Here is a 15,322-nt window from a genome sequence, read left to right as displayed (position 1 = left end):
ACTATAGTCTTAATTTTGTCCAACTAAAAATCAAGGGTCCTGTGTCCAAGGCATAAATGGTAAGAGAGATTGGGGGCACTGCTACTTTTGGAACTAAACACCCTGAAAGGTTCTTTTTTTACCTATTTTATTTTATTTTATTTTTTTATTTTGGTATCATTAATGTACAATTACATGAGCAACATTATGGTTACTAGACTCCCCCCATTATCAAGTCCCCACCACATACCCCACTACAGTCACTGTCCATCAGCATAGTAAGATGCTATAGAATCACTACTTGTCTTCTTTGTGCTATAACTGCCTTCCCTGTGCACCCCTCCCCACCCCCGCCACATTATGTGTGCTAATTGTAATGCCCCTTTTTCCTGAAAGGTTCTTGAAGGTAACAGCCCTAATTTCATTTCCCAACTTAGGATGGTCTCTTCCTCAGGGCAAGCAGTGGGGACCTAGAACATTAGGATGGAAAATGCGAGATGAGAAGGCAGGGTAGAGTGCTCATATTACCCTTACTTATATTCTTGAGCTTCAGGCCTCATGTTTAATCACCTACAAAAATATTTTTTGAGCATATTCTTTTTTGTGAGGCCAGTAATACTAAATGTTCATTTTGCCAAGAATCATAGAATAGCGTGTGATTCACTAGTTTATTCAGAGGATAGAGTGAGATAGTGTACATGAGAGCCCCTGGCATAGTTCCTGGTGCTTAGTGGGAGCTCAGAATGTTTTAAGTTATATGCCTGCCTCTGGGTTAGGCTCTCTTGGATACATGGCACTGGATAAGGCAAAAATAGTATAATTTGGGGAAGATGTTTTCATGACCACTGAGAATAGTAATTCATTAGATCTAAAGCCAATTGGCATTTGCTTTAAAATTTTACAACTACTGCTCACATGTTCTAGAAACTTGGTTGTATATCAGTCATTTTTAACCTTTTAAAAATACTTTATCCACCAAGCATTTGTCATGAAAACAGTGCAATATTTTTTCCACTTTTCAAATATAAGGTATGTTATAATACTGAATGTGCTTCTTCCAACCACCTATGCTCTCCAAGAAATTCTGATGTCCTCACACCTGGTGGAGAACACTGATAAGCAAATGACAAACATAATTTTCTTAACTAAAATGTTAAGAGGTAGTCAAGTTTGTATATCATATATAGATATAGTTCATGAGATTTTTAAATATCATCTACCTGCTGTTATGGAGTTGTCCCAAGCTGCAAGGTGCAATGGATGAGGCAGGTTGGGTCAGTGTCACTGTATTCTATTTGGATCCCGTCTTCTTTCAGGGACTCATCTGTTTGGAGTAGCCCATCCCTCTCCTTTGTAAGATTTAACATGTAAATAAGGCTTCTCCACCTAAATAACTAAGCCTAGGAGTGTTCTTTCCATCCAGTCTCTAATAAAGAGTAAAGCAGTTCTCAAAGAGTGTGGCCCAAGGACCATTAGCAATCCTTAAGGAGTTCACAGATCAAAATTTTGATAATAACTTTAAAACTGTATTTGGCTTTTTTACTCTCATTTCCTTATGAATGTACAGTAGAGATTTCCAGAGGCTGCATGATGTGTGATATTGAAACAGTATTAAGGAAGATGTGAGAATACAGTTGTCTCTTATTAACCCAGACATGAGAGAGAGTTGCAAAAATGAATCATTGTCAGTCTTCTCACAAAAAAGAATTTTTGAAAATATAGTTATTTTTCATAAAAACATGTCACTTATGTTAACATATAATAGGTTTGTTTTTATTAAGTGATTTAATAAATAGTCTTAATGTTTACATTTTAATTTCTAATACAGCAAATAATCTTACCCACATAAACAAAAGCTCTGGGGGTTTTTAATAATTTTTAAGAGTTTAAAGGATTCTCGAGACCAAAAAATTGACGACATTCTACTTCACGTTTACCAAACTTTATAAAAAACTTATTTAAAGTTATTTCTTTATATTTCACTGTACGATATGAGTGATGTGCTTGAGCTGGTCTTAGATTTTAGCATAGCATAGTAACCTCTTCCTTGGGGCTGCTGGATAGATGTAGGAACCCCTTTAGGTCCAGGGTCCACTAATTAGTCGTGGGTCCTGACATCAGCCAGTTAGTGGCTTCTTACTTCCTTGCGCAGTTCTGTTTTTATCTCTGAGATGATGGACTGCAGCTACTTAAGCAAGCCATTCCTCACCCACTTTGTGAAAAAGGGGTTAATAAGTGGGTGTTAAGGAATGGTGTTCTAAAATTATTGGTATCAAACTGAAGCTTTCTCCCAAAGGTAATAAAGAATTGAAAATATATTGAGGAAGAATGGTGAGAAAAAGCAGGCAGTAGTTATTTTCCTTTTCACCAAATAATGGTGGGTATCTTTCTAATTTGAGTGGTTTTACAGTTTGTTTTCTGTGAATTAGGAGAGTATTCAATAACACAGTTGATTATGTGAAGTTAACATTAGCTTTGGAAATTAGGCCAGAGGCTGCTTTGTGTACCTGTCTGGGAAACCACAGATACTCACACGCTGTCTTACACAAGCTGGGTACTGAGCAAATGTTAAGAATTGAATTGAGCCGACACTCTGTCCTGAAAGGCTCCCCTTCCATTCTGAATATTCTTCTGTTCCTTCTTCCTTCCTGCTCTACCATTCTGCCATTTGTCCAGTCTAGATGTTATTGTTTAATGAAACCCTTGTAATACTGAGATAACCATGATTACTAATGCTTTTAGTGTCAGAATTCTTTCTGACCCTCCTCACGGTGGAAGGAGACTGAGAAGTTTGAGAGGTCAGTCTGCAAATGCTGCTTGGCTGCAGTCTAGGCCTTCAGGTTCCACTTTCTTTAAGTGGAGTATCTGAGCCTTAACCCTGGTAGTTTTCAGCACCCACCCCCCCAATAGACAATGTGCTTGTCTTCCTTTTACTGAGGACCAGCTTGCTGAACGGCACATTGGACCTCAGTTGAACTGTCGGGTTCTGGGACGAGCCTCAGCTTGTCCTGTGGCCTCACTGCCCAGGTTCCAGAGAGTTAGTGGACTCACCAGTCATTCTCTGAGGGACAAGCCCCTTGCTGCTGCTGCTGTGTGGTTCAGAGCCTAGGGTTCCAGAACTACAGAGATAGAGAAGAAGATTGCTAACAGGCCTCTTGTTAGCACTTTGGAAAAGAAAGACTGAAGACTTTTGATAAGAATACATGCATTTGACTTTTTCCAGTGAGTAAGTAAATTTGTCCGTCTTTAAGAATAAATGGATTCTTTTGGAGGGAGGAGGAAACTTCTGTACTACTCTTGCTCTCTCAAATCCTTGCAAGGCTTCTTGAAGGAACTGGCCTCAAGATTGACCAATTATTGTTGGAGACAAACACGTAGCCAATTCCTAATATGAGTACTTAGCAGGCAAGTGGGTGTGTGTTTTCTGCTGTGACTTGTCTTTCAGGAAGTGACACCCACAGGAAAATGTCTTATAACCCTGACTAGCTTGAGTTGGCTGTGGGGTTAGGGGAGAGGGAAAGTCATATGATATGAACATGAATCACTTAGTTAGCATATTTACTTTTCTTTCTTTGAAAGTGCCAGTTTTGGGACTGGAGGGAATGAGATAGATGTAAAACAACTTCAGAGGGCTGACTGGCCTGAGGAAGAGCCCTTCAAGAGCAAAGGCCACAGTGTTTACATGCTACAGCATCCCATATTTCCAGGGACCTTTGAGAAATTAAGTTACTGTCTGCTGGAGATGATGGATTTTAACCTTTGTGGCCTATGGGGGGATAGTAAGGCTCTTAGAGGAAATCAGCTATTCATGAAGGAATTTTCTTAACCTTATTCCATAATACCTTGTTAATTTCCTTTCAATCAATACTTTTATAAGTCTTTACATAACTAAAGCAGGCAACAAACAGTATATGAATGTACCTTGGAAGTTGGGGTTTGATGGTGTTAAAATCTGTTGCACCATATAGACTTGGCACTTTCTTTGGCCCCAGCCCTCTTTGGCAGTAGGTCTTAACTGCACACTTGAGCTGTATGTTCCCCTTATAAGCTGGGGAGAAACCAATGTCCAACTGTAAGGAGAGATTGTCTGCCTGGGCCCTGTCATTTTCTAGATTCCTGCTGACCAGGTCTGGGAGCTAGCTCCTTCAGTCAACTTGCCTTTAAATCTTCCTTTTCTTTTGTCTGTGTAGAAGATCATTGCTGTCTTCAAACCCAAGAATGAAGAGCCATATGGACACCTTAATCCTAAGTGGACCAAGTGGCTGCAGAAGCTGTGCTGTCCCTGCTGCTTTGGCCGTGACTGCCTTGTCCTCAACCAGGGCTATCTCTCAGAAGCAGGGGCCAGCCTGGTGGACCAAAAACTGGAACTCAACATTGTACCCCGTACAAAGGTCAGTGACCTGTCTCCAGGGAGCCTTCCTGCCTGTCCAGAGTTCCCTGGGCTGTGTTGGTGGGACCAGTAGATCCAGTGAGGACTGTTTATGCCCTGAGTCTAGGGTTCTCAGCCTTTATTGTGGGGGGTAGAGGGGTAGTAGATTTAGACTTATCATGATCTGATATCTGATGAAAGCTTTCCTGAGAAGGATATACATAAAACTTTTGCACACAAAGTTTTAGAAAGTTCACCAACCCTCTGATGTACATTTATGGACTTCATGGGTCTTCGGTAACTGGTTAGAGAGTTAGCTGCTTTTGTAGCTCACTGTCTTAGATTTCCAAGCTATTCCAGGATTTAGATGCAGTCTCGAATGGTCTAGCTAATGTCAGCTAAGTACTTATTGCAGGTCTGGCAAGAAAGACTCTAGGGTTGAGGGTTAGAGTAAAGGTGTGGCCTGGACCCCTACAGGGAACTGACATGGAATTCTAACCTATCTTTCTGCTATGGAATTCTGATAGTTGAACATAACAAAATCAGGGTCCCAGATCCAGGCTATCCATACTTAGAATAGATTTGCACACACCTTATATGTGTTATAGACTTAGTTGAGGTTCTAACAAAAGTTCTAGACTATACCTCTGCCCCTCCCTCCAAAATATGCTTAAATACAGAATTGAATACATTCAATTTCAGGAAGTTTATTGATGCCAGGTTAAGAACCTCTGTACCACAGGGTGTTCCATGAAACTTTCCAAGGATTATGAGGAAATGATCTGCTGGTCAGCATATGAATGTTTGAGGACACATCATTTAGTATGTGTCATTTAGTCCATTTAGTATGTAGCTACCTGAGGTTTAGTAAATTTAAGGTGGAACTCTAATCTGATGCCCTAAGGCTGCAGGAGCATGTTTGTAGTTCTAAACCTCTTTGAGAATCTGATGAAAGCTATAGATCTTTCCAGAAAAAGTGCACATATTTGTAGTTATTGTTTTACATTTAATTGCAGGGGACGTTTCATAGACAGTTGAAGTCCATCTACGGACCTCATAAAGACCACACCTCTAGATTAGAAATCTCAGTTTGTGGTTTTCTTGACAGGTTTAGATGGTTTTCTTTGCAGGTTAGTTAATGGACTCTGTGGGCAAAGAGACTGATCAGCAGATGGGAGCTTCCCTTCAAGCCTGTTCTTTTCTGTTTCCCAAGATATTTTAGAAGAAAATATGGTTGTTGTGAATGTTTAACCATGTCTGCACCTTTGCCCCCAAACTCCAAACAATAAGCCAACTAGTTTCTAAATTTGTAGAAGTCAGGGATCATTTCTTGAAATTTTCTTCTCTCATTCTCAGTGCCTAGCAAAGTGCTGTACTTATAGCAAGCATTCTGTAAATACCAGATGAATCAGTGAATGAGTATCAAGCCATGAGAGACAATACCAGAGGTCCCCCAACTTCAGGTCTATGAAGAGAGTGTTTTATTATAGTTCCAGACTTGTAGCTCCCATTTTTTTTTTTATTAAGGTATTATTGATATGCACTCTTATGACGGTTTCACGTGAAAAAACGATGGTAGAAAAAAGAAAAAACAATGTGATTTCTACATTCACCCCTGTATTCATGTCCCCCCGTTCCCTATTGCAGTCATTGCCCATTGTAGTAAGATGCCACAGTCACTATTGCCTTCTCTGTGCTACACTGTCTTCCACCGATTCCCCCACCATATGTGCCAATCATAATACCCCTCAATCCCCTTCTCCCTCCCCCTCCACCCACCTTCCCCCAACCCTCCCCTTTGGTAACTGCTAGTCCCTTCTTGGAGTCTGTGAGTCTGCTGCTATTTTCTTCCTTCAGTTTCGCTTCCTGTTATATTCCACAAATGAGGGAAATCATTTGGCACTTGTCTTTCTCCACCTGGCTTAGTTCACTGAGCATAATATCCTCTAGCTCTGTTCATGTTGTTTCAAATTGTAGGATTTGTTTCTTTCTTATGGCTGAATAATATTCCATTGTGTATATATACCACATCTTCTTTATCCATTCATCTACTGATGGACACTTAGGTTGTTTCCATATCTTAGCTATTGTAAATAGTGCTGAAATAAACATAGGGATGCATATGTCTTTTTGAATCTGAGAAATTATGTTCTTTGGGTAAATTCCTAGGAATGGAATTCCCAGGTCAACTTGTATTTCTATTTTTAGTATTTTGAGGAACCTCCATACTGCTTTCCACAATGATTGAATTAGCTTACATTCCCACCAGCAGTGTAGGAAGGCCCCCCTTTCTCCACATCCTCGCCAGCATTTGTTGTTCTTAGTCTTTTCAATGCTGGCCATCCTAACTGGTGTGAAGTGATATCTCATTGTAGTTTTAATTTACATTTCCCTGATAATTAGTGATGTGGAACATCTTTTCATGTGCCTGTTAGCCATCTGGATTTCTTCTATGGAGAATTGTCTGTTCATATGCTCCGCCCATTTTTTAATCAGTTTATTTGCTTTTGGGGTGTTGAGGTGTGTGAGTTCTTTATATATTTTGGATGTTAACCCCTTGTCGGCTATGTCATTTACAAATATGTTCTCCCATACTGTAGAATGCCTTTTTGTTCTGCTGATGGTATCCTTTGCTGTACAGAAGCTTTTAAGTTTGATGTAGTCTCGTGTTCATTTTTGCTTTTGTTTCTCTTGCTTGAGGAGATGTATTCAGAAAAAAGTTGCTCATGTTTATATTTAGATTTTTGCCTATGTCATCTTCTAAGAGTTTTATGGTTTCATGACTTACATTCATGTCTTTGATGCATTTCGAGTTTACTTTTGTTTATGGGATTAGCCAGTGATCCAGTTTCATTCTCTTGCATGTAGCTGTCCAGTTTTGCCAACACCAGTTGTTGAAGAGGCTGTCATTTCCCAATTGTATGTCCATGGCTCCTTTATCGTGTATTAATTGACCATATATACTTGGGTTTATATTGGGGCTCTCTAGTCTGTTCCATTGGTCTATGGGTCTGTTCTTGTGCCAATACCAAATTGTCTTCATTACTATTGCTTTGTAGTAGAGTTTGAAGTCAGAGCGTAATCCTCCCAGCTTTATTCTTCCTTCTCAGGATTCCTTTGGCTACTCGGGGTCTTTTACGGTTCCATATGAATTTTAGAACTTTTTATCTAGTTTGTTAAAGAATGCTCTTGGTATTTTGATAGGGATTGCATTGAATCTGTAGATTGCTTTAGGCAGGATGGCCATTTTGACAATATTAATTCTTCCTATTCATGAGCACAGGATTTGTTTCCATTTATTGATATCTTCTTTAATTTCTCTCATGAGTGTCTTGTAGTTTTCAATGTATAGGTCTTTCATTTCCTTTGTTAGGTTTATTCCTAGGTATTTTATTCTTTTTGATGCAATTATGAATGGAATTGTTTTCCTGATAGTTCATCATTAGTGTTAGTTGATCATTAGTGTATAGGAGGGCAACAGATTTCTGTGTATTAATTTTGTACCCTGCAATGTTGTTACATTCAGATATTAGATCTACTAGTTTTGGAGTGGATTCTTTAGAGTTTTTTATGTACAATATCATGTCATCTGCAAACAGTGTGACAGTTTAACTTCTTCTTTACCAGTCTGGATGCCTTTTATTTCTTTGCATTGTCTGATTGCCATGATGAGGACCTCCAGAACTATGTTGAATAAAAGTGGAGAGAGTGGGCATCCTTGTCTTGTTCCCGATCTTAAAGGAAAGGCTTTCAGCTTTTCACTGTTAAGTATGATGTTGGCTGTGGGTTTGTCATATATGGCCTTTATTATGTTGAGGTACTTGCCCTCTATACCCATTTTGTTGAGAGTTTTTATCATGAATGGATGTTGAATTTTGTCAAATGCTTTTTCAGCAAATGGAGATGATCATGTGGTTTTTGTCCTTCTTCTTATTGATGTGGTAGATGATGTTGATGGATTTTCTAATATTGTACCATCCTTGCATCCCTGAAATAAGTCCTACTTGATTGTGATGGATGATCTTTTTGATGTATTTTTGAATTTGGTTTGCTATTATTTTGTTGAGTATTTTTGCATCTATGTTCATCAGGGATATTGGTCTGTAATTTTCTTTTTTGTGGTGTCTTTGTGTGGTTTTGGTATTAGAGTGATACTGGCCTCATAGAATGAGTTTGGAAGTATTCCTTCCTCTTCTACTTTTTGGAAAACTTTAAGGAGGATGGGTATTAGATCTTCACTAAATGTTTGAAAAAATTTAGCAGTGAAGCCATCTGGTCCAGGTGTTTTGTTCTTAGGTAGTTTTTTGATTACCAGTTCAATTTCTCTGCTAGTAGTTGGTCTGTTCAGATTTTCTGTTTCTTTCTGGGTCAGCCTTGGAAGGTTGTATTTTTCTAGAAAATTGTCCATTTCTTCTAGGTTATCCAGTTTGTTAGCATATCATTTTTCATAGCATTCTCTAATAATTCTTTGTATTTCTGTGGTGTCCATAGTGATTTTTTCTTTCTCATTTCTGATTCTGCTTATGTGTGTAGACTCCCTTTTTTTCTTGGTAAGTCTGGCTAGAGGTTTTTCTATTTTGTTTATTTTCTTGAAGAACCAGCTCCTGCTTTCATTGATTCTTTCTATTGTTTTATTCTTCTCAATTTTATTTATTTCTGCTCCAATCTTTATTATGTCCCTCCCTCTACTGACTTTGGGCCTCATTTGTTCTTCTTTTTCTAGTTTTGTTAATTTTGAGTTTAGACTGTTCATATGGAATTGTCTTTCTTTCCTGAGGTAGGCCTTTATTGCAGTATACTTCCCTCTTAGCACTGCCTTTGCTGCATCCCACAGATTTTGGTTACTGAGTTATTGTTTGTCTCCATATGTTGCTTGATCTCTGTTTTTATTTGGTCATTGATCCATTGATTATTTAGGAGCATGTTGTAAAGCCTCCATGTGTTTGTGAGCCTTTTTGTTTCCTTTGTACAATTTATTTCTAGTTTTAGACCATTGTGAACTGAGAAGTTGGTTGGTACAATTTCAGTCTTTTTGAGTTTACTGAGGCTCCTTTTGTGGCCTAGTATGTGGTCTATTCTGAAAAATGTTCCATGTGCACTTGAAAAGAATGTGTATCCTGCTGCTTTTGGGTGGAGAGTTCTGTAGATGTCTGTTAGGCCCATCTGTTCTAATATGTTGTTCAATGCCTCTGTCTCCTTACTAATTTTCTGTCCAGTGGATCTGTCCTTTGGAGTGAATGGAGTGTTGAAGTCTCCTAGAATGAATGCATTGCATTCTATTTCCCCTTTTAATTCTGTTAGTATTTGTTTCACATATGTAGGTGCTCCTGTGTTGGGTGCATAGATATTTATAATGGTTATATCCTCTTATTGGATTGACCCCTTTATCATTATGTTATGTCCTTCTTTGTATCTTGACTTTCTTTGTTTTGAAGTATATTTTGTTTGATACAATGACTGCAACACCTGCTTTATTCTCCCTATTAGTTGCATGAAATATCTTTTTCCATCCTTTCACTTTTAGTCTGTGTATGTCTTTGGGTTTAAAGTGAGTCTCTTGTAGGCAGCATATAGTTGGGTCTTGTTTTTTTTATCCATTCAGTGACTCTGTGTCTTTTGATTGGTGCATTCAGACCATTTACATTTAGGGTGATTATTGATAGGTATGTACTTATTGCCATTGTAGGCTTTGGATTCGTGGTTACCAAAGGTTCAAGGGTAACTTCCTTACTGTCTAAGAGTCTAACTTAACTCAAATCCAAAGGGTTTTTTTCCCCCTCCTTTTATTTCTCCTCCATTCTATATATATTAGGTATCATATTCTGTACACTTTGTCTATCTCTTTTTATTACCCCTGGTGACAGCTATTTAACCTTAGGAACACTTCCATCTATAGCAGTCCCTCCAAAATATACTGTAGAGAAAGTTTGTGAGAGCTAAATTCTCTCAGTTTTTGCTTATCTGCAAATTGTTTAATCCCTCCTTCAAATTTAAATGATAATCTTGCCAGATAAAGTATTCCTGGTTCAAGGCCCTTCTGCTTCATTGCATTATATATATCATGCCACTCCCTTCTGGCCTGTAAGGTTTCTTTTGAGAAGTCTGATGATAGCCTGATGGGTTTTCCTTTGTATATGATCTTATTTCTCTCTCTGGATGCTTTTAATAGTCTGTCCTTATCCTTGATCTTTGCCATTTTAATTATTATATGTCTTGGTGTTGTCCCTCTTGGGTCCCTTGTGTTGGGAGATCTGTGCACCTTAATGGCCTGAGAGACTATCTCATTCCCAGATTGGGGAAGTTTTCAGCAATTACTTCCTCAAAGACACTTTGTATCCTTTTTTCTCTCTGTGCCTCAGCTTCTTCTATTCCTCTTCCCTAGTTTTTGTTTCATTTATTGTCTCCTCCACTGTATCTAATCTGCTTTTAATACCCTCCATTATGCTCTTCAATGATTGGATCTCCATCCTAAATTCATTCCTGAGTTCTTGAATATTTTTCTTTACCTCCATGAGCATGTTTATGATTTTTATTTTGAAGTCTCTTTCAGGAAGATGTATTCACTTTCACTGGGTCCATTCTCTGGTGGTGAGATTTTGCTTTGAACCAGGTTCCTTTGACGTTTCATATTTGTATGTGGCACCCTCTAGTGCCCAGAAGCTCTATTCTCAGGAGCTGCTCAGCCCCTGGAGCAAATGGAGGGGGTCACAGGGAAGTGGTATTGGTGCCTAGGGGGAGGAAAGAGCTGTTTCCTGCTTATCGGCTGCTATGCCTGTCTCCACTGCCAGAACCAGTGGGCTGAACACACAGGCGTAAGCCTCTATGCTTTGTGTTTGTAGCTGCCATAGGTGGGGCTTCCCTCTGGCTGGCCTGACACCAGGGCAGGGGCTGCCGGTTTACAAGCCAGGTACAGGCTAGCCGGGAGGAAGTCATAGCAGTCTGTGTATCCCCGGGGGGTGGGGTGGAGGGGCTTTGAGCTGTGTAGCCAGCCAGGGGAATGGAGTGCCTGAAGATTGTTTTAAGTTCCTAACCTGCTGGGCAGAGTGCACTCGGACAATTTTGTCTACCTCCCCTTTCTCCTGAGCAGTAAGATCTGTGCAGTACTTGCCCCATTATCAGCCATCTTGTTGTTAGGAAGTCTCTGACTGCCCACCCAGATCAGATGGATATGAATTCCTGTTTTCCACAAGCAGCTGGAATCTCCATCTCTCCAGGTATTCCTCCTGTCTTAGCTTTCCAACCCCACTAATCACTAGAGCACCATGCAATGTAGGTTCATGCTCCCAGAGCAGATTTCCAGGGCTAGGTGTTCAGCAGTCCTAGGCCTCCACACCCTCCCCACTCTGTTTCTCTTCCTCCTGTAGGTCAGCTGGGGTGGTGGAAGGGCTTGAGTCCCACCAGGTCCCAGCTTTGGTATGTTACCCTGTTCTGTGAGGTCCGCTCTTCTCTCCAGGTGTATGCAGTCTGGTGCAGCCCTCTTTTCTGTTGATCTTTCAGCATTAGTTGTATTAATTATATTATCATATTGTATGTGGTTTTAGGAGGAGGTCTCTGTCTCACCTCTCACACCACTGTCTTTAATCCCTTGTAACTCGCATTTGACATCAAATTCACTGCCTGGCCTTGCGCTGCTCACTCCTTCCCTTTATGCTTTAGTTTTCTCTTTGCATCGTTGAACATACTTTGAACATCTGATATGATAATTAATGCTCCTAAGATCTCCTGCCTAACCTGAAATCCTCCTGCTAGGCCCCTCCTAGACATTAGGAACTTGTACGAATACTCCTTGCTCATCACCCTGTAATTTCCTTTCCAGGTGAATAGCAGCCTGCCCCTGGCCCAAGACCTGCTTGCTCTGACTGTGCTTCCGGAGTACAGTGCCTAAGAATTAGAGTGCAAGTTCTGGTTTTACAGCTTTTTATTGGGTGAACCTTGGGCAAGTCACTTAAGCCACCCCCATACCCTCTGTCTGCTCAGTTTCCTCACTGTAAAAATAAAATAGGGATATAGATAGTCCCTATATTATAGGCTATTAGATTACATAATATAATCTACATAAAGCACCTAGCCCAGTGCCTGGCACAATGTAAACACCATATGTTTTAGGCTATGGTATTTTTATGAGTGTTCTAATCATTAATGTCCCCCCCCACAATCTCTTTCTTCCCCAGCTCTGGTCTTCCTTTTTCCCTGGTAGAGAACCTTAATAAGGCTTGAGGAGCTTTTGCAACAGAAAGTCAGCAACAACAAAAACACTCTTCCATGAGACTGAAATGAGACAGAACTTTGCGAGCTTAACATACAGCTACTGAAGAATAGTAAGAGGAAGTCTCTCCCCTCCTTGCCTCCCCTAACACCCTTGTGACAGGATTCTATCCAGTTGATCAGAGCATCTGTCACTGTGGCAACAGGGCTCAAGGTTGCAATGGGGTTTCAAATAGTAAGACTCTAATTCTCAATCAATAGCTGTCTCTGTGAGGTTTCAGGTTGTGATAGTTTCTTTAGCTGTAGGGAAAATGGTTTGTTACAAAGAGTGATCAAAAATAAGTCTGATGGGAAAAGGATGATTTATGGCTTAAGAGAGCCAGGGCTTTCACTGTGGAAATTGGCAAGACAGTGTTAGGAAAGCCTTTTTTTCCCTTTATTTCTGTGTCAGAGTTTCCTCAGCAGAGGTTTTGACATAGTGTCTTGCACACGCAGTTTAGGTACTTCATTAGCACTGGGTGTATGGGTGGATGGATGGGAGGGAGGGAATTATTTTGCCTCTCTTTATCTGTAAGGTTCATAGGCAGAATGATTAGTTATTTGTAATGAATTTTGCAAGGCTTAGGAGAAGAATTTCCTTATAAATTTGATTTTAGGTATTTATATTTTAAAACTCACTTGTTGCTGTCTCTGAAAGAAGCTTGTAACTTATTCTTTCATTCATTTACTAAATATTTAATAAGCATGTGCCAGGCACTGTGTTAGATACTGGGGATGCTAATATAAATATGATGTTCTCTTCCTCCCCAGAATTCATTAGTCTTAAGAGAGAATTTAGATATACAAATGGATAATCATAAAAAAATATGGTAGGTGTGATAATGGATGTACATACATATTACAGTGATATCACCACAATTTGACAGTAAAGTGTAATATTGGTGGCCATTGAAAAATGCTTTTTTGAATAGGCAATGCATGCATCTAGTGCAAAAATCAGAAGGCACAATAGAGTAAACAGAGAAGAGTAATTTGGCCTCTCTCCCACCCGTTTTCCAGTCACTCAGTTTCTTCCCTCAAAGGCAGCTGCTCTTGCTAGTTTCTTGTGTAATAGTCCAGAAATAGTCTGCAGGAACATGCATAAATATAGCAATTCACTAAAAATTACAACCTATTTTAATGTTTATTTTTTGAATGTGAATAATTTACATGTAGTACAAACTTCAAAAGGAAATTAAAGGGTATAGAGTAAATTGATAGAAAAATTCGTTTTTATCTGCAGAGAAAATAGGCATTGGGCCATCCTTTCCTAACCCAGGGGTGTCTATATTAGTCAGGTAATTCTTGCTAGCTGCTGTGACAACCCCTCAGTCACAGTGGCTTAAAACAGTAGGAGTTTATTTTTTACTCACATCATAGATCCATGCCAGTTAGGATCTAGATCTTTTGTTACTCCATGTAGTTGATAAGGGATCTAGGATCCTTCCATGATGTGGCTTTACCATCTCAGAGCCCTTCATTTCTATCCTACTGACTAGAAAGGCTGAGAAATGCATTCTTTCTGTGTGCCTTGGAAGAGGAACAGTACTGGTGAGCACCTAGCTATTCTCTACCATAGTGGTATAGTTCCTTATACTTGACTTTAACCTAAGTATCTCTTCTCTTTCCACTGTAGGTAGTATACCTGGCCAGTGAGACCTTCAACTATAGTGCCATTGATCGCGTGAAGTCCAGGGGCAAGCGGCTTGCACTAGAGAAAGTGCCAAAAGTTGGGCAGCGGTTTAACCGCATCGGGCTACCGCCAAAGGTATAGACTACCTGTGTGGCTTATAGGCAATATATTATAGTGGTATAAATCATTCAAGTGGTGAAGCAGGGTGCCTATAGACTTGCATAAGGACACATGAATAGCCTGCCCTGAGGCCCCTGTGTTCCTCATTTCTGTCAAGGGCCTAGAGTTTAGAGATTAATTTTCCAGAGAATAAATACCATAACTTTCTCATGTTACTTCTCTGGACCATTTAGATGGGTTTCTTGAGTTTGGATGGGAAATCACTTCACCAGGTACCACAATCTTCTGATATATAAATTCCACAGGGCCTTAGTGGGTGTCTGGTTTACTTATGGTGTCTTTGGACTTGGGCTGTAGGGAAATACCTTTATTCCTCCTTTTTGGTTGTAGGTTGGTTCATTCCAGCTCTTTGTGGAATCCTACAAAGATGCAGACTACTGGCTACGGCGTTTTGAAGCAGAACCTCTCGCTGAAAACACTAACCGGCAACTACTGCTCCAGTTTGAGAGGTTGGTGGTGCTGGATTACATCATCCGCAACACTGGTGAGCAGCTGTGGGTGGTCCCATGGCCTCTGCCAGACTGCAGTGAGGCACGGGAGGAGGCCTGGAAGCTTGCAGAGCTTGGTATCAGAATGCTTTATCAGGATGACTTTTCTTTAGTCAGAAGGATTATTCCACATTTGGGGAGAGTCTCGAGAACACTTTAGCAAGACAAACTTTGTCTAGGCATATCATGTGTGATTATCTGAGGTGGTGGGTGAGGCCTGGAGCCAGTATTTACATTTTACCCTAGCCTCTTTCCTGGTCTCAGACAGAAGACACTTTGGCTCTTCCAAAGCAACAGGACAACTAGGGATCAAAAATCCCTACATTCATAGTAGCAAGGCCTATCACAGGATAGTTTGTCTTTACCTCATATAAGTGGACTTATACAGTATTTGTCATTTTGTGGCTGGCTTATTTCACTTTGCATGAC

The 15,322-nt window shown here is 40.0% G+C and overlaps 1 protein-coding gene across 2 annotated transcripts in view; it reads left to right on the top strand.

Moving 5' to 3' along the window:
• Positions 1-15,322, top strand: part of PI4K2A (phosphatidylinositol 4-kinase type 2 alpha) — a 31,605-nt gene that overhangs the window by 3,135 nt on the left and 13,148 nt on the right. For both annotated transcript variants that reach the window (XM_037015755.2, XM_017664684.3), the window contains exons 2-4: positions 4,170-4,370; positions 14,229-14,360; positions 14,736-14,889. In XM_037015755.2, coding sequence (XP_036871650.2) covers positions 4,170-4,370; positions 14,229-14,360; positions 14,736-14,889 — 487 coding nt within the window. The remainder of the gene's footprint in view (positions 1-4,169; positions 4,371-14,228; positions 14,361-14,735; positions 14,890-15,322) is intronic.

This window comes from Manis javanica, chromosome 7, assembly GCF_040802235.1.
Source record: "Manis javanica isolate MJ-LG chromosome 7, MJ_LKY, whole genome shotgun sequence".
NCBI lineage: Eukaryota > Metazoa > Chordata > Mammalia > Pholidota > Manidae > Manis > Manis javanica.
The sequence above is the reverse complement of the archived record's forward strand: the minus strand, read 5'-3'. Positions and strand labels throughout refer to the sequence as shown.